The following is a 19,806-nucleotide window of genomic DNA, read 5'->3' as shown; positions in this document are numbered from 1 at the left end:
GGAAGATCCTTGGACAGGACCAGTCCTGGTCTGCATGAGCAACAATGAGAAGTCCTATATGCCTTGAGAAAATAATACTGGCAGCAGAGAGGAGAGGTCAGAGAGATAAAGAGATCATGCAGGACTTTGCAGATCATTTCATAAATTTTACTTTTACTCTGAGCAAAGTGGGGAATGATTTTGGTATGGAGTAATAGCACATTTCAATGAAGTCACTTGGGCTACTGCAATAGACTGGTAGCAAGGAAATGAAAGGGCAGAATGGTTACAGGGTTAGCGCAGTAACCCAAACAAGATGACTGCAGCTGGAACCACAGTAGCAGAAACAGAATCAGCAAGAAGTGAAAAACTGTGGAAAGATTTTGTTGGTAGAATCAAAAGAAAACTTTTATTCTGTCAGATTCCATTTTTCGTATTCCAGACTATGGAGACATAGATCCTAATTTTGATTATTACTTCCCACAAATGTTACATATTCTACATATTCTATTCCCTTTGAAAGTAACTTTAATCAAAAACCTTTGGGTAAACATGTGAAAATCTCAAATGTTGACTTTGATCTTAAAACTAAAAGTTTTTATATTATGTTCTAGTTTTAAGAGTTGAGTAAGCCCATTTGAAAAAAAATACATTTTCTTCTCTCCTTTCTCACTACCATCCATGCTCCTTCCCAAAACTGCTTTTGCTTTTTTTTTTTTTTTTTTTTTTTTTTTTTTGACAGGCAGAATTAGACAGTGAGAGAGACAGAGAAAAAGGTCTTCCTTTTCCATTGGTTCACCCCCCAAATGGCCACTACGGCCGGCGCGCTGCGCCAATCCGAAGCCAGGAGCCAGGTGCTTCTTCCTGGTCTCCCATGCGGGTGCAGGGCCCAAGCACTTGGGCCATCCTCCACTGCCTTCCCGGGCCACAGCAGAGAGCTGGACTGGAAGAGGAGCAACTAGGACAGAATCTGGCACCCCAACCGGGACTAGAACCCGGTGTGCCGGCGCCACAGGTGGAGGATTAGCCAAGTGAGCTGCAGCGCCGGCCCCCAAAACTGCTTTTATGATTCAATTAGGAAGAGGAAAACATGACTGGTTCTCGGCCCCCATCTACACCACTTGAGCATATTGTGAAATTTGGTTATTGTGACTAGGCAGAGCACGAAGGACTCTTCTCTTGGATTAATGCAAGACAACTACTACTATTCATCCTTGGCAATAAAGAATCCATTTAATCTAAATAATATTTTAACTTAATTGCTCTAGGAAGATGTTTATTTCATAAACACAGAACACAACACACACACACACACACACACAAATGCAAATTAGGAAATTTATAATCAATAGCCCCAAATTTTCCACAGCGGAACACGAAGTTTATTAGACTTTTCAAAATCAAGACACCTGGAAGCACACTATGTAAAAGAACTTATTTTAAGTTAGAAATTTTACATATGATTTCCATTAGAAAGCTCTTAATGACTTAAGACCTAAGACATGCCCTCCCTTGAATTTTAATCAAAGATTTGGACTTATCAAAAATAAAAATGCAATTGTTTTCATACACCAGTTAAGAAATACTAAGTATTCACTATTTTTTGAAAAATAACAAATACTATAAATCCTAAAACACCTATTATACAGTTTGCCAAGGTTGGTAGTAGTCAAAATTCTCTGTGATCAATGATCAAGTGTGGGAACAGACACTTTAAGTTATTGTTCCTAGGGGAATGGAAAGCAAGATAAATAAAAGTGAAACCATCCATAAAATATCAGATTGTACAGATAACAAATGGTAGTACAACAACCAAATCACTGAACAATTTTAGGGTATTGAAAATCAGGATTCATTGCCATTTAAAAGAAAAAAAAAACACTAAAATAAAATAGATCAGAATATAAACATTGTATGAAAAAAACTTAGCTGTATTTTTTTTCTGTTGATAAGTTTTCTCATGATTTGTTGTCCTCATTTGGAACAAATGACTAATTTGTTCACATAATATAAAATAATTAGGAGATGGGAGATTAAATAAGTTAGTTTTTGTATAGTATGATCTGTGAACAAAGTCCAAGATTCGCCATTAAATTTCTCTCTAACATTAGCCAGATAACTTTTCTGTTTCTTTGCTTTATTAAAAGTAAATAGTTTCTAATATGAAAAAAAAAATACATGGAAAGACAAATTATCAAAATGTGAGAGCTGCTGTGGTAATTTTTACGGATTGTGCAACTATTAGAGTTTTATTCTGATATGTATAATTAACAATCACTTTGGTTTCTGGTCAGGCAAATTTATTGTATCTTTTTACAATTCTATTGCCTTTTTTCTTTGCATCAAATATTAGGATTAACTAAATGGTTTTCTTGCAAACCTAGTAAATCTCCTTCTAAAGGGTTATGCAGTATATAGTACATAGAATTAGACATAATATCACAACTTTGGTGACATTTAAGTTGTGATCTTATGTTGTTGGGGCAAAGGAAGAAGTTATGGAAAACTCCTATGACTCAAAATACCTTTGGCTCTTGAGACTTGAACACATTTATTTAAAAAAATAAACTGCAGTTGTGAAGGCAAACTCATTTCCAGAGTTACAAGGGACTCAGATAAGAAACCTAGGTATTTTAAATCACTCTCACATACAATTATTTTTCTCCAAGTTAGCCTGAACAGGAATGATGATAACAGTAGAAAAATATCAAAACAATTTATAAAAAAGTAACAATATTCAGTGAGCTTTCATCCTACTGTAGAATGATTTTACTCTGAAATATAAAATGTTTTTCAGTTACTTAATTGTTGGTGGTAGAAATAAGAGCCAAAAAAAATAGGTGCACATTAAATAAATATGTCCTGACTAACAATGAAGCGATACATACAGATATGGGCACAGCAGAGTAGAATATGTGAATTCCATGTCATAGATTCCTCTTTGAGTTTTATCTGCTAAAACTTTTAAGGTTGTTTTCTCCTTTGCAGTGGCCAGCCGAGTTTCTTCTGCGGTCCGCTGGGGAATCGTTGTTTTTCATTTAGAAGGCTGAGTTTCCATCTCCATTGCAACATTTATGTTCACTGTCCAAATGTCTCCTGTCACATCTCACTATTTTTTGATGTTTTTCATTTTTGAAGGTTTCTATAAGTAAAGAAAAAATAAGAGGCATCCATTAGAAATACGTGTCGGAAATAACTGCCAAGGAAAAAGTATGCTTTCAACTGCTGTTTATAGGATACTCTCACGCATATATGGTTTTAGAGAAATAATTGGGAGCAAAGTAGGAAGAACCAAAGAATAAAACAAAAAAGAAGAAATATAAAATCTACTGAAATGAGGTAGATTTTTTTTCCTATGAAGTGGGCGCTAGTACCTTAAATTTGTGAAGTATTTTTGTTGCTATTGAAAAAAAAGTTTTTCTTTGCATCCTACTTTATTCTTCTATGATATGGATATCATAAGGTAGGAAACTGAGGTCAAAATGAAGTTGAGCTAGTAACTGATTGAAGCCGATCATGATCTAAAAATGTCTGATTCCAGACCCGACATTCTTGTCTACAGCAGCACTGTGCCTGCAAAATGGAGTGCAAATCTAGAGAGTTCTATGAACTATAGAACAGGAAATGGGAATCAAGAAATGCTAAACTGAAGCAAAAGCAACAGGTCTTCAGCATAAGCTACATTAAAGCTCATAATTAATATATACACAGACCTATCAAGCTCTCAACTAAAGTAAGCTACATTACTAACAGGATTCTGTGTTTGGAAACAGAAATCAGATTCCTCAAGACCCAGCCAGTGAATTCGAGTCTCTGGAATCAGACCTAAATCTTCAGACAAGATACTTCATCCCTCTCCATGCTGCCTTTACAGAGTTTGAGAGAGGAGGGGTTTTTTAAAGCTCTGTTAGTAAGCATGGCAATGGGAGAGTGTCACAGAAAACCAGAACTTGCTGCAGTTCTCCTGTGGCTTTATTATTAAGTGCCTGCCATCTGGACCTGCAGAGGACCCATCCGCAGCTTTGGCTCCGCAGCACTCATTAGCCTATGACTGACTGGCTTCTTCCCCCTCTCCCTCCCTTCTTCCTTTTCTTCCTTCTCCCCTCCTTCTTGCTTCCATCCTTCTTTGAATTCATTTTCTGCCTCTAAGAATATAACCTAAAGTACATTATTTACTCTAAAGGGCCTCCTTGCCTCTTATTAAATACAGGAGTGGGGAAAGGCCAATAATGTAAAATTTATGGGAGGGTTACAAATGTTAAATGCACTAATAAAGATGAAGTACCTACAACTATTTCACCAACTGCTAGCAAGTTTTACCATATATGCAAAATATCAAGATGAAGATAGTCTTGCAATTTCTGAGATTCTCACAAACCCATTGGGAAAGAATAAAGGTGACATCAACATACAAAAAAATGGGCATTTACCCACATGTGGTACTAAATCTGCTAATGGCCTCAAATTATTTTCCTCTGTCAATTCCTGGGGCCCAAGAGATGGATATAGGAGAACAGTAGTGGCTGTTAGTGTCTGACCAGAGAAAGCAACCTGGGCTCTACCATTTCCTGGATTTCATTTCCTCCCCTCATTATCCACTGTCCCTGTTGACTGTTGGTAGATTTTTAGGTCATTCTTACCAGACACATAACAATACAACTGCCCACCATTATGGATGAAAGAACACAAGATATTTTAGAAGTATGCCCAGAATGAATTCCCACATCCCTCACTTACCTTGGTGACCTTATCTGTAAAAAGGGAAACCAACAATCATCTGCTAGAACAGTGCTGCTTTTCGTGGGGGAGAGAGGTGGGGAGGGAGAGTCAACCAGTTGTATCATCATAGTGCAGGGACCTAGGATCTGAAAATCCAGGTCTGATTCCAGAGACTTGAGTTCACCAGCTGTGTCTTGAGGAAACTTTGAATTCTATTTCCAAAAAAGAATGAGCTTTTGACAATAATAACTGAGTCACAGAGGTTGAGGAAATGGCAAATGAAATATTGGACCCACAAGTGTTTTGTAAAATGGAAAGTACTGCAGCAGTAGTCTTGCTATTACCACCTCATGTTGTTCACTCAAAACCATTTTAAGCCTGTTGTTTGAAAGTTCAATCTGTCATCTTGACAGTTACTAGTCTCCCTATCCCTTGTCAATAAGGTGATTTAAGATAGTCCACAGTTAGAAAATGAGAGGTGAGGAAATTATAATAACTAAATAATACCAAAATGAGATAATAGAGCTTAATATTCATTTTAGCAGGGATCTTACAAGTCATTCACCTTGCCTGATCAAGCCCAATCTTCTGTCCAAAGCCAGGATGCACCATGTTCTGGTGTCCCACTCTAGTTGAAAATTTCATATTGAATAAAACTTGTTCTTCATACCATTGACTTTCAAGAAATCCCCAAATGTAGAGGAATTGCTTTTTTCTGAAAATCACTATTTTTTCAAAGATTTATTGATTGATTGACTTGAAAGTCAGAGTTACAGAGAAAGACGAAGAGGGAGAGAGAGATCAATCTTCCATTTGCTAGTTTACTCCCCATATGGCCAAAATGATTAGTGCTGGGCCAGGCCAAAGCTAGGAACTTCATACAGGTCTCCCATATGGGTTGCAGGGGCCCAAACACTTGGACCTTGATCCCCTGCCTTTCCCATGCCATTAGCGGGGAGCTGAATTGGAAGTAGAGCAGCTGAGGCATGAGCTGGTGCCCTGATGTCACAGGCAGTGGCTTTACCTGCTATGCCAGAGCACTGGTACCCTGAAAAGTATTTATAGCTTAAAACACAAATTCACTTAAAATCCATATCTCTTTTGGCATTTATCAGTCATTATTTTTGTAAATGTCACAAATTTAATATGGAGATGATGTTTTTCACATTGAATTGAATATTCAGGGGCAAGTACTTGGCACGGTAATTAAAATGTCACAATGGAACACCCATGTCTCACACTAGAATGCTCTGGATTCTAGTTCAGACTCTGATTCTGATTCTAGTTTCCTGCTGGTGTATCTTGAGAGGCAGCAGGTGATGTCTCAAGCCATTGGGTTCTTGCCCACCTATTGCTCATGTGGGTAACCCAAATTGAATTCCATGCTCAAAGCTTTGGGCTGGCCCAGCCTTGGCTATGGTGAGCATTTATGGAGTAAACCCTATGATAGATGCATTCTCTCTCCACCTCTCCCCATCCTATCTAACTCCTCCCCTTCCTCCTCCTCCTCTTCCTCCTCCTCCTCCTCTTCTTCTTCTTCTTCTTCTTCTTCTCTCTCTCTTTCCTTGACTTCATAAAAAAATTTAAATAAAATAACTGAGTATTCACTGAGCCAATTACATAGATGATCAGTTTAACTAAGGGATGTAGAGTCATGTTTAGTAAGTGAATCCCTTAACCATACAAAAACAGACATAAAGTGGAATTTTACTTTGTCTTTGATTCTAAAAAGCTACACTGAAGAAGTGTCCTTCATTTTCAGAGTCTATGACTTGCTATTTGATGAACAAATTATAAGCATAAAATTAGATGGATAATTCTTTGAATGAAAAGATTAAAATTAAGTCTCTGTTTTCTCATATTTTAGAGGAAGCAAGTATAAGTATATCTAAAACTCATTTTACATTCTGCTATAAATTGCATGTTCCCTAAAATTTTAATTTGAACCAAGCTTTTTCACACCTCACATTACCTCTTGGGAACTGTTAGTCTCCTCAAGTTGTTCAACTTGTTAACAGTCACACACATAGCAAACCATTTACCTTCTCCTTAAGGCAGCTGGATTGTGGTTTCCTGGAATCTCTTCCAACATTTTCAACTGGATTTTCACCCCTATTTTCAAATCTGCATTCACCTTCTACTTTCTTTTTTAACATTTTTTGTAATTAAATCATTGGCTAAGTTTGAATGAACAAATGATACAAAGTAATAGCCATATTCCTTCTTATTTACAGTGTGTCATAAGTGGATATTTAATCATTTTAATGGATTATTTTTATCTTTAAGCTCCTGGCAACTATTTTTTGCATACAGAAAATGTTTGCCAATTGCCATCCATTACCTATCTACTAAGTGTAGAATAGGAGTCTAGGAATCATATCTTTATTTAAGAAATATTAAAACATTTTAGGAACCAGATACTCTTCTAAAATCTGATGATAATGTAAACTGATTAAAATTCTTGCCCTCGTGGTGCCCTTATATAGGGAAGGTGACCATTATCAAACATCACAGTAAAGTGTACGTAATATTCTGATATAATATGTTAGATCAAGGAGATAGGCAGTCCCAGAAGATGGTTACACTTTCCAATAATATGTTTATGGATGGATCATAAAGAAGTTAACAGTTGCAGGAAGACCTAAGAGACACAAAAGTGAAAGCCATGTGGCTGTCTGAGGGAAGGTTATTTCACTTAGAGAGTTGTTGTGTTGAGAATGAACACTATGGGGAAAGAGCATAAGCAAATACTAGTTAGAAAGCCATTACAATAATCCTGATGAGATACAATTATTGACTGCAGTAGATAACTCAGACAAGGTGAATAGCAATGGACATGGGCAAAAAAGCAATAATCCCAACTGGTATTGTTTGAAGTCAAAACCAATTAGATTTTCTAACAGGGTGGGTATGAGGAGTGAACAGAGAAAGGTTATTCATGGGTCTTCTGTTGCATTAGTTTTCAAAGTGCGGTTCATGAATATCCTGCAACAGAATCACCTGAGAAATGCATTGAAATAGATTCCTGAGAACCTCTGAGCCACTCTCCAGTTCAGAAGTTAACAAAGTTTTTCTCTGAAGAACCAGATAGAAAATGTCTTTCAAAAACACTCAACTTAAAGTATGCTGCATAAAGCAGTCATAGACCATATGTAAATGAAGAAATGTGGCTGTATTCCAATAAAACTTTATTTATAGACCTTTAAATTTGAATTTTATGTAATTCTCACTTGTCAAAAAATAGTCTGCTTTTTATTATCCTTAACCACTTAAAATTACATTTAAAAACATTCTTAGCTTCTGGATTGTAAAAAAACAAGATGTAAGAGAGACTTGACCTACAGGGCATGTGGTTTGTCAGCCTTGTTCTAAAGGATGGGTTCCAAGGTGTATATTTAAACATGCATATTATGTCACTTATTTATGCATACAAATTTCATGTGAAGTAGGTATTTTATCTAATTTTAAAGATGGAAATATGATCACAAATAAAAATGACATTCTTTGAATTAGAGCTCCTTCTTGGATCTGACTGGTTGCAAAGTGTGCATGCTTGCCAGTATACCCTATTAACCTGTGAGATATTTTCCTGGTGGATATTGCTCCTGTCCAGCCAGGCTGAGAAAAGACTGGAATGAAAGGAAGAAAAAATTTGCTTTATATAGACAACATTTTTCCCTTTCAATATGGTATGTGGTTTCGCTTTTATAATTAACATTCTGCTGATGAGATCTCCCATTGGTGAAGGCTGACGAGTGAGGTTTTCCATGAAGAGCAAGTGCTGCTGGAAATAAATTAATCTCTAGGGAGGAAGAAGGGCAAAGTTGTCAGTGCTCACACAACTGCCTAATAGGAAATGATATTTCAGAACTGTTCAAAGAATGAAATGACTGTGGATTCTCCTTCCAGCACATTCTTAAACCTTTAAGTCTTCTGAAAAATGAGAAAGACTGTAGGTTTTATAAAATGAAGAGGAGTCTTAGAACATTTTACTTTAGGATGTCAGTATTTCCAAACTAAAATCACATTCCCTAGAATTGCAAGAAATTCTTCCAATATCATGATTATGTTTAGATTATGAACAATCTGCATTGATATTAAATAGAAACATGAAATATTTATCATATTTGTATTACAAGTTTAAAATTATTGTTTGTGGAGAGAAAAAGAGAAGGATAGGGAGAGGGAGAGGAAGAGAGAGTAGAAGGAGAGGGAGAGAGAGAGAAAGAAACACTCATACCATTCATTAGCTGACTTCCAAAATGTTCATAATTACTGGGGCTGGGTCAGGCCAAAACTGAAATCTGAAAATGTGATCAAGATGCCAATGTAGAAGGCAAGAACCCAATCACTTGAGACATTGCTGCCTCCCAGAGTCATCAGTAGCAGGAAGCTAAACTCATGAGTTGGAGCTGGATATTGAATCCAAGAATTCTAATGTGGATATGAGCATTTTGTTTAAGTTTTTTTGTTGCTGTTGTTTATTTGAAAGGCAATGTGACAGAGAGAAAGAAACAGAGACATAGAGCTCTTCAGTCTGCTGGTTTCTTGCCCAAATAGCCACAACAGATAGGGCTGGGCCAGGCTGAAGGCAGGCGCCACAAACTCCATCTGGATCAGCCACATGAGTATGAGGGGCTCAAGTCTTGGACCAGCATTTACTGTCTCCCCAAGCACATTATCAGAGAACTGCATCCAGAAGCAGAGTAGCCAGGACTCAAATAGGCATCCAATATGGGAGGCTGATGTTGCAAGCAGCATTTTTTTCTTTTGACAAGCAGAGTTAGACAGAGAGAGAGAGAGAGAGAGAGAGAGAGAGAGAGAGAGAGAGAGAAAGGTCTTCCTTCCGTTGGTTCACCTCCCAAATGGCCACTACGGCCGGTGCACTGCACTGATCCAAAGCCAGGAGCCAGGTGGTTCCTCCTGGTCTCCCTTGCGGGTGCAGATCCCAAGCACTTGGGCCATCCCCCACTGCCTTCCCGGGCCACAGCAGAGAGCTGGACTGGAAGAGGAGCAACCAGGACAGAATCCAGCGCCCCAACCGGGATTAGAACCCGGGGTGCCACAGGTGGAGGATTAGCCAAGTGAGCCATAGTGCCGGCCGCAAGCGGCATCTTAACCCACTGTACCACTCCACCAGCCCCAGATGTGAGCATCTTAACTGATATGTAAGATCAAGGGTGGGGAACTTCCAGCCATTGGGCCTTACCATTGGATCCGGCTCTGCCAAAGGAACCCCAGGAAGGATTGGAAATTTAATACCCATAGCAGGCTAGTTTTTAAACTGATAATTTTATATGGCCCATGAGTGATGTTATAAATATCCAAATGACCCTCGTCAGATAAAAGGTTCCCCACCCATGTGCCCATCCCATTCAATATTTTAAATAACAGATTGTCTGGTCTTTGGAATATAAGTAATGATTGTGTTTAGAATAGTACTAGGGACACTGAATGATTGAGGTATTCTTGTATTAAAACAGACAAAAAATGTGTTTTATGATGATATGTAAAATACCTACCTCTTGATATCATGTAGACATTTAAAGTCTTCAATATAGAATGCTCAGTCTAATAATAAAAATAGTCATGATACAGAACCAATATGTTTCATTCCCCATCATACAAGTAAAATGTGAAGTGTAGCTTTAACATTTTGATTAAGCTAAGGCTCAACACACATACTTTATTTTTCTATAGATCCACTCCTTATTTTCAGGTTTCTGGCTTCTGGCTTCTGCCTTAGCCTCAGTGGAGAGCTTTCCTTGGATCTTGTTTGCTCTCACCTGTTTCATTTACCAAAATAAGCCGGATCACAGGTGTGGTGGATCATCTATGAGTCTTACTTAGAGATGAGCTGGTTTGAGTCCAATAGTCTCAATGCACTAATGAGAATGCACCACAAATAACAACCTTTCAGAATTGATAGGGCATAAAGATTACCTAGTGTCCTTTCTATTTTGGTAAAGAAATCCAAGTTCAGAGAAATGCAATGGTCTATGAAAGGCTACATTCCTAGGTTGCAGCAGAGCTGAGACTAGAATTTAGAGCTCCTGCGTTTTGTTTTCTGGCCCAGAGTTCCTCTCACTACTTGAGTAGCCTAATTTATGAGGACAAATGTGGTACAGATTTAGAATAAAGATGTAGGGATAATTCAAAGAATACAGTTGAGGCTTCAAAAGGATGGCTATTACATAAGAGAACATGGATTAGGAGTGTATAAAATTTGCTTAATAGAGAAAATTTATGTAGAGCAGACATGCGTATATTTGAAAGGTTATCTTTTCTGGCAATGACTTCAGTTTCTAGAAGGTCACACAAGGAGGCACAAGGAAAACAGTTCCTTTTTAGCCAGGCGGCAATTGCAGCAATTAATAAGTGACCTACATAATAACCAGATCCTCCTCACAACTAAATAATAATCCTCTTAGACCAAATGACTTTGCCCTTGGCTAAAGGAAACCACCTTGCCTAACAGTAGCAGCCTTTCCCAGGGACAGCTGTGTCCAATGATTAACTGATGCTGGGAGTATAAAGGTTCCTTCCCTACCCTCCAATTCAGGACAATTCAAAAGAGCCCAGCCCTGCCAATCCTAGAGCTCCCTTTAGGATGCACAAACTGAAAGTCTTTATTATTGTATCAGGAGTCAACTTCTCCTTCGGCTTGGACCTGCCTCTGCTAACCCTGCTGTGGTATTGTTCCTGGCAGTGAGTGCTTTCCAATCAGCTGTCCTCATGCAAATCAACCCAAGGAACTGGACGTGCAATACCTAGCTTAATGCAAACATTTCCCTTTAACACATCACATCATCTAAAAATAGCTCTGAAGCTATTTAAACGGTGACTGTTCCTGTGCTGCTGCTGCTGCTGCTATAGGAACAGGGGAATGACTCTATTAGAGTTAGGGCATCTGTGCCTCTACACAATTGGAGTTTTTTGGACTCACAGAAATTAGTGAAATCTTCAAGAGAGTTTCTCACCCCTGCTATGTTCACAGCATTCATGAAGGCCATGACATTCCCAAGAGAATACAGTTCTCAGAGCAAAGAAATGTGCAGACAGACTCAGAGACTGTAAGAGTCACATCAGGGGCCACAGCCAGCATCTTATCAAGATACTGTAGAGTCACCAACTCCTGAGAAAGATTCAATCATGAAAGGTTATAGGGGGCTGTTATGTCCTATCCTAACTTTTTTCCTAGTTGATCTAGTATAATCTTCAAAATATTCTATGGGGTGAGATTATTATTAGACCAATTTCATAAATAAAGACACAGGAGCCTTTAATGATGGATCATCAAAGCCAAGTGCTGAGGGGTGGGGGGGAGCCAAAATGTAAACCCAGATGTCTCAGTTCAGACTCCAAAGGTCTGAACTTCATCATGCTGCCACTTATGTATCCTATTTTCAAAGAACTGCTGTCTTGGAGATCTATGGACAAAACAATGTGCAGTATTAGTAACAACATTCCTAAAATAAGACATTGATGTCACCAAGCAAACGGAAAAAAATCGAGAACTCACAAAGAAAGACCATCAGTGAATTCTGGACAAGGGTTTTCATCAGTTTGCTAGTGAAGGGGAACAGGGGACTGGCAGCACCCTTCCTGAATTATACTACTGGCTGCAATGGAGTCAATTCTCACTACAGGATTCATGTTCAGGCACTCAGTAAATCTTTGAGAGTCACAGTGAATACCAAGATAAAGAGATCCTTTTAGTATAATTATTAGTTCCATATTTGAAAGCTTCCATTGTATCTAACTGAGAGACTAAAATCAGGCTCCAATCTTAATCTGACACTCTTCCCCTCCCAATCTATGATACCCTGCAAAGGCTCTGCCACTGCTACTCTTGCCAAAAGGGAATGTAGGAAATGATTGCGCATATGTCTAAGCATGGAAAAGAAAGGAAAACTCAGAAAGGTTCTCATTTGCTCATCCTGAACTCAAAGGAGGCCAGTCGTATTCAGAGCTACCCACATCAAGTATTCTCAGTGTTAAGTATGGGTCAAATGAGTCTTCTTTTTCCAATTGAAGAAACATACACTATATTATTCAAAAGAAAATGAAGTTTGAAACTTGTATTCCTGTTCTTCTTTACTTCTTTATGCTTGTGTATAGAATTGTTCCATAATTACAATTCAAAACAAGGAAAGAATCTGTGATATATTACACATACAGATGAGGAAAGCAAAAATATCCTCCAGATGTGAATATTGAGTAAATTCTAAATAAATACCTACTGAAATTAGCTTCGCCTAAAAAAGGAGATTTCATGTTGTTCTCTTGAGTGAAGTTAGGAATCTCACTTGCCTAGAACTACTACTTTAATTCTATGTCCTTAAAGTCATCACTTCTTACAGGCAATCTGTTGAAGCAGGGGCTGCCCTGGTCTCTAACACACTCCACACTATTCATTCAGAGTGCAAAGCTGAAGCTGCAGCAGTACCAACCCAAAAGATGCACACACAGGGGAAGATAAGATAACAAGTTTCCCTATGATTGAAACAAAACCTTTGATCTCAGGAATTGCGTTATCTGGTACTTTTTAGGATCTGTAATCTTAAAGAAAAAAATAGTTTCCAATGAATTAATAATGGCTTGAGACTCAACACACTGCTGCAATTTTCACTGCAGTGGTTGTTTCTTTTATAGGCACACTTGATTGGTATTTGAAATGTGGAGGAATCGCAATATGCATAGTTTTCAAAGCCCTTTACAGAATTTCATTTTTTTATCACTCGGAGAGAGTCAATGAAAAGGTAATAAGAAAAGCTCTATAGGATATTTTTATAGGAGTGTCAGAAGCCAGTAAGCTAACTACATGAAAGAACCCAGATTGTACAGACAGAGTCTGGAGCAGAAACACTTCAGAGACTTTATATCTAGTATTTTGACTTTTACATGTCCTTGGAGAAAAAAGTATGCTAGCGACAAAACCATATAAGGAGTGAAAAGGAACAAACCATATGCTTAAGAATAATTACACTTTCAATTTTCCTACAAACTAAATGCAAAGTTTCAAAGATAAAATGTAATAGAAATTGAGCTGGTTTCATGTGTCTAAAATATTGCCAAGAAAGAAAATTCTTATTTCCCTTGCTAACTCATCCCAGATTTCCACCATGAGGAAGTTAGTCTGGGTAGCTCAATTTAATGCTATCAATTCCTCCACATGTCCATTTGTTCTTGTTTTGCCCTTGGTAGAAATTAAAAAAAATCAGATCACCATATCTACAAACTAAACAACATAATTCAAAGCTACACTTGATTACTTTTGACACTTCTTTAAATTAAAATCATCACAACTATTTAACCTCTTCTCAAGCCATTTATGCTTTTTGCTCATATTTCCCAGGAAAAATACCAAAATCTTATAATCATCACAATTCAAGCAATCTTACAATATTTCCTTGTGCATGAAAACCATAACAGAGAGAAAATCTAATAACAGGAAATAGTCTTTTTTTATTATGAGTATTCAGTACCAGGCCTCACTTAAAACTTCACTTCAGTGATTTGCAGGGCAGCTGGTCACTTTGGATGACACATACATTCCAAACAAAATGGTAGTAAGGATCCAGATACTGTGCCTGTTTCATGCAGGTGGTTAAAAGCACTATCTTGTGGATTATCTGACCTGTAGTCACACTGATGCCTGACACTGTGGTGCCCCTTGTTTCTTCTTCTCTCTCGCCACATCAGTCAAATGACTCTGACAACCAGGCAGTACTCCTGAATCCAGGCCACCTTGATTTGAGTGAAGTTTCTTAGATATTGCTACACGGTGTCTCTGAAATGATAAAAGCAGAGTGATTGATTTCACAAATAAATTATCAGTCCAAAAGAAATGCTTCCCAGATGTATGACAATATCATGTGGCATATCATTTCTGGGCACCTGAAACAGAACATTCTAGAAGCCAAAGCAAGTTACAAATGATTTGTTCCCAATATATTTCAGTAATCTAGTTGTGGAATTTTTCAGGCAATCAAAATGAACAGAATAAGAAGTTTTAAACACAGAAAATCATCTGTAAAGACCATTTGTGTATATTAATGTTTTCTTGTGAAGCTTATAAAATATTTTTCATTTTTAATTTTATGGTTAAATAATCCTGTACTTTTCTACTTCTTATGTAATTATATAGAAATTTAATTTAAATTTAATGAAGATCAGGTTTCATTTTTGTGTGATATATACCCTGTATATAAACAAACCAATAACAACTACTCTAAAAATAATCCATTTTTATCAGCATTATGCAAACATAATAAAGCTCCTCTAGTCATTTTAAGAATAATAATTCACCATAATAATGAATTATTTACACATGGCAATAATGGCCCCTGTAATTCATCTCACATTTAAGAGATGGAATAGTGTTTGATGTTTTATTGACACGTTGTGTGTTTAAAAAGAATCATGAGATAGTAGCAAAAACTGAAGACTTAAATGGGAAATTAAAATCTTAGCACTTTTCTTCATACCAAAATTCAAACTAGAATGGTATTATCCTGTATATATATGAAGACTCATCAAGTCAAAACTAGCCAATCAATTTTGGCCATCCAACATGGGAAGTGGGATGCACAGCAGACTCATAGAATGGCAGATGTTCTAAACAGCACTCTGGCCTCAGAATCAGCCCTTAAGGCATTTGGATATGGCTGAAGAGCCCATGAGAGTATTTTAGGCATGAAAAGCCAAGACTCCCTGGCAAAAAAAAAAAAAAAAAAAAGGATCTAAATGAAAGCTCTCTGCAAGTGGGATCTCAATGGAAAGAACAGGCCATCAAAGAAAGAGGTACCTTTCTCTGAAGGGAGGAGAGAACTTCCACTTTGACTATGACCTTGTCTAAATAAGATCGATGTCCGTGAACTCAAAAGGCTTCCATAGCCTTGGCAACTCATGATAAGAGCCTAGGGAGATTACTGACGCCGTAAACAAGAGTGTCAATTTGTTAAGTCAACAACAGGAGTCACTGTGCACTTACTCCTCATGTAGGATCCTTGTCTTTAATGTGTTGTTCAATGTGAATTAATACTATAACTAGTACTCAAGCAGTATTTTTCACTTTATGTTTCTGTGTGGGTGCAAACTGTTGAAAGCTTTACTTAATATATGCTAAATTGATCATCTATATATAAAAAGAATTGAAAGTGAATCTTGATGTGAATGGAAGGAGAGAGGGAGCAGGAGATGGGAGGGGTGCGGGTGGGAGGGAAGTTATGGGGTGGGGGGAGAATCCATTGTAATCCATAAGCTGTACTTTGGAAATGTAGATTTACTAAATAAAAATTTAAAAAAAGAAAAGATTTTATTTAGTGTATTTGAAAGGCAGATTTACAGAGAGAGAGGGAGGTAAAGAGAAAGAGAGATCCTCACTCCCTAGTTGGTCCAAAAGAGCGAGGACTAGGCTAGGCCAAAGCCAGGAGCCACGAGTTTCAGCCAGACCTCCCATGCAGGTGTCAGAGGCCCAAGCACCTGGGTCATCTTCCAGTGCTTTTCCCAGGCCATTAACAGGGAGCTCAATCAGAAGTGGAGCAGCCAGGTCACAAACCAGTACCCATATGGGATGCCAGAGTCCCAGGCAGTGGCTTTATCTGGTGTGCCATAATGCCTGCTCCTCACACTAGTCATTTTGATTCGCTAAAAGATAAGTTAGTTAATAGATTACTTTAAAGTTCCTTCTGCAGACAGTATAGCATTAAATTAATTAAAAGCCTGATTTTATAGAATCAAAGGTTTTTAAAACTTACAAAGGGTAAGTAAGGAAATTAGCATCTAGGATGATTAAATAATTCACCCAAATTAACAAAATGAACAGTGCCAAGCCTCGGGGATGTCCTCCAACTCTGGCATGGTACTGATTAAGACATTCCATGATTAACATGTTCAGTTCTACAATGTGACGGACTGGCTGCACTGATGGCCCCAATTCTTCTCTGCTCTCTGTGTCTATGTCCTTTCTGTGCAATCTCTCAGTTCCCTTCTGGCCTATCCATGTAACTTTCTTGGGACAAATAGAATATTGACATAAAAAGAGGTTTGAAAGGTGGTTGCATAATTGGTTTTGCTCCTTCTCATGGGGCCGCTATGCCATTAAAACCATGACTGGACTAGCATGCTGTAGGTTGAGCATGAGATGGAATAAAAGTTGGTTTACTCCGTTTGTCTAAGATGAGACAACCAGCACCCAGAGAAGTCCCAGATACTTGGGCAAAACCAATCTAGATTATCTGAAACCAATTTAAGTCAGTTTAATTCAACCGCCTAAGTGAATGCAATTTGGGTTATAAAGGTTTTTTAGTGGTCATGCTGCTTTGTGTGGAAATAGGGAACTGATACATTCAACAATTATTTATGTATATTGTCTCAGATGCAGGGTGTGGTGTAAGAATACAAATATAAATATCACACACTCTCAGACTCTTAAATTGTTAAAACAGGCAAGGGCCATAAACAACAACCAAATGAAAAGATGTCAACTTCACCAATATACAATAAATTTCAGGATAGTCACAGATCTTCAAAACTACACTAACTCCTAACCATTTGATTGACAAAGATTCCAAACAAAGTTTGACAAAACACTACATATTTTGTTCCTGATAAACTATGGTCATTTTTGCTATTTCAAACCGTTTAGTGGAGAGTTAAGCCTTTGACTATAACGCATATTGAAAATGTTATCTTAAAAATAAAAAAAACACAATTTCTTAAGTAGTTTAAGTGGAGTATTAAAATAGAGTGTGCTAAGTGTAGATAATTCCCAAATTCCTTTTCTATAGACAAAGGATGCCCCCAGAAAATCAACTTTGATGTTGGTATAAACTATACATGAACTACCATATTTCATTTGACCCAGGAAGAAGAATTTTGTTATTAGTTTTAAAATGTATTTATTTGAAAAGGCATAATGATAGGGAGGGAAGGGGAGGGGGAGATAGACAGAGGGAGAGAGAGAGAGAGTAAGGGAGAGAGGGAGAGAGATTCCATCTGTTGGTTCATTCTCTAAATGGCTGCAACAACCAGGATCCCAGAACTGCATCCAGGTCTCCCATATGGGTGGCAGGGGCCCAGATACTTGGACCGTGTTCTGCTGGCTTCCCAGATGCATTAGCCACAAAGTAGATTAGAAGCAGGCAGCTGGGATGTGCACTGGCACTCTGATATGGGATGCTGGTAGTCAGTGGTTTAACCCACTGTGCCACAAACGCCAGCTGCAGCAAGAATCTTTTTAACATATTGGCAGGTCTATGTTATCATATAGGTTTTAGAAAGAAGCAGAATTAACAAGAACCAAAGTACTTCTTATTTTGAATTAGATTCCTTTGGAAAATATATGATTTTTTCAAGTTATTGGGTTAATATTAAGTCATACTTTCCCAGTAGTGAGAAATAAGCAAGATTAAAGAAAAAACATAGTTTCGTGCTTCTTTTTACCAAATTCAATCAAAAATATTAAAACATTGATGAGAAAATTGAAGACTTAATGAAAATTATGTATATCATAATAAATCCTAGACTGCAAAGAAGAAATACTGAATTTTTTTAAATCTTTAAACCTGAAACCATTGGCATGAGAGCTTAAGGAGAGAAAAATCAACACTTGATAAGAATGGGTCAAGTATTACAAAAGCACTGGGTTGCCTGCTACAAACCCCTGGCAGATTGAACGTTTTATAAGCATATTACCACTTAGGCTGTTAAGAACCCCTTCCCATTTTCCTAGAGGCAGGCCTCACCCTGGAGTCTGCTCCAGTGAAGCCCTGTCAGAGTGCTAGCTTCTCTTATGCTCTGCTTATCACAGCCGGGCTCCTTTCCTTAGCTCCTAATCTGAAAGGGATTAGGTGTCTTTTAGGTTATTGACTCTGACATACTCTTTCCTTCTTCTTTACTTAGCTCCTCCTTCCCATACCACATCCCAAGCATCATACCAAGGCATTTATTTTCAGCTACAAAAAAAAGGTCCCAGAATGTTCCACTCTTCTTTGCCATCAAATATCCCCAACTCTCTCCCTTCTTTCTCCCCTTTCCCATCTCTCAAATATTCGTCTGTATTGAGAACTTTCTCCATGGCTTTTAGGCTTTAGAGCATATTCAACTTTCTGTTCTCATGGTCTCTACCTTCCTCTCTCAACCAAAATTCTACTTCCCCCTGAAGATGACACTTCAGCATGTGATGTTGGCTGCCTATTCCCCCACACTCTAGCTGTCTTCACATTGATAGGCCCCTTGTCCTGCTTGCTGCTCCTTGCATCCTTAACTCCTTGGGAAAAGTACCTGCTGCTTTGATATTCCTGCCATCTAATCACATACTGCTCCCCTTCTGTGGGGAACATCTACCTGCTAATCTGCAGTCACCAAGCATCCTTCCAAAGAATGATTCCTGGATTAGTGATATCCCTTCCAGCCTCAGTGTAACCATGATCCTGGACAATGTCCATACAAACAGCCCATTCTATACCTCAGCTGGATCTCTTTCTTACAAGCAAAGTTTTTGTTTTTCTACCTCATCCTTTCACTCCCAGAGTCACATCTGAAATGTCATTGGCTGAAATAGTTCCACACAAAAACTGCGAAGTATGTTCCTCTCACCTAATCTCTTATACTCTGGTTTATTTCTTCTGCCCCAGTCAAATTTCCTAACTCAAAGACTATTTGTATCCACAACTCTCTTCAGGAATGTTCCAGGTCTCCCATGCAGGTGCAGGGGCCCAAGGAGTTGGGCCATCTTCTACTGCTTTCCCAGGCCATAGCAGAGAGCTGGATCAGAAGTGGAGCAGCTGGGACTAGCACCGGTGCCCATTTGGAATGCCAGCACTGCAGGCGGTGGCTTTACCTGCTTGGTCACAACCTCGGCCCCCATATATTCCTCTAATTTTTTCCATATCCTTTCTTTTTGGCATTTGTTCTCCACCCAAAATCCATTCTAGTTCAGAAAATTCAATCTGGCCTGTCACTGTCAGCCTGCATCTTGTTTAACTCCTCAGCAGCACCAGCATGTCCAGTTGCCGCCTCAGCTTGCCTTCAGATGTTCCACCTGCCACTCCGAACATTTGTCTCCTTTGCTGGACCAACCTCTTTTACCTAAATATTGAA

General features: G+C 38.2%; 1 protein-coding gene across 1 annotated transcript in view; it reads right to left on the bottom strand.

Moving 5' to 3' along the window:
- Nucleotides 1-2,126: 2,126 nt before the first annotated feature.
- The window catches only part of THEMIS (thymocyte selection associated), a 210,914-nt gene continuing 193,234 nt past the window's right edge, over nt 2,127-19,806 (bottom strand). The window contains exons 5-6 of the mRNA XM_008263480.4: nt 14,339-14,491; nt 2,127-3,121 (exon numbers count right to left, since the gene is read on the bottom strand). Coding sequence (XP_008261702.3) covers nt 14,345-14,491 — 147 coding nt within the window. The 3' untranslated portion in view covers nt 2,127-3,121; nt 14,339-14,344. The remainder of the gene's footprint in view (nt 3,122-14,338; nt 14,492-19,806) is intronic.

This window comes from Oryctolagus cuniculus, chromosome 5, assembly GCF_964237555.1.
Source record: "Oryctolagus cuniculus chromosome 5, mOryCun1.1, whole genome shotgun sequence".
NCBI lineage: Eukaryota > Metazoa > Chordata > Mammalia > Lagomorpha > Leporidae > Oryctolagus > Oryctolagus cuniculus.
The sequence above is the reverse complement of the archived record's forward strand: the minus strand, read 5'-3'. Positions and strand labels throughout refer to the sequence as shown.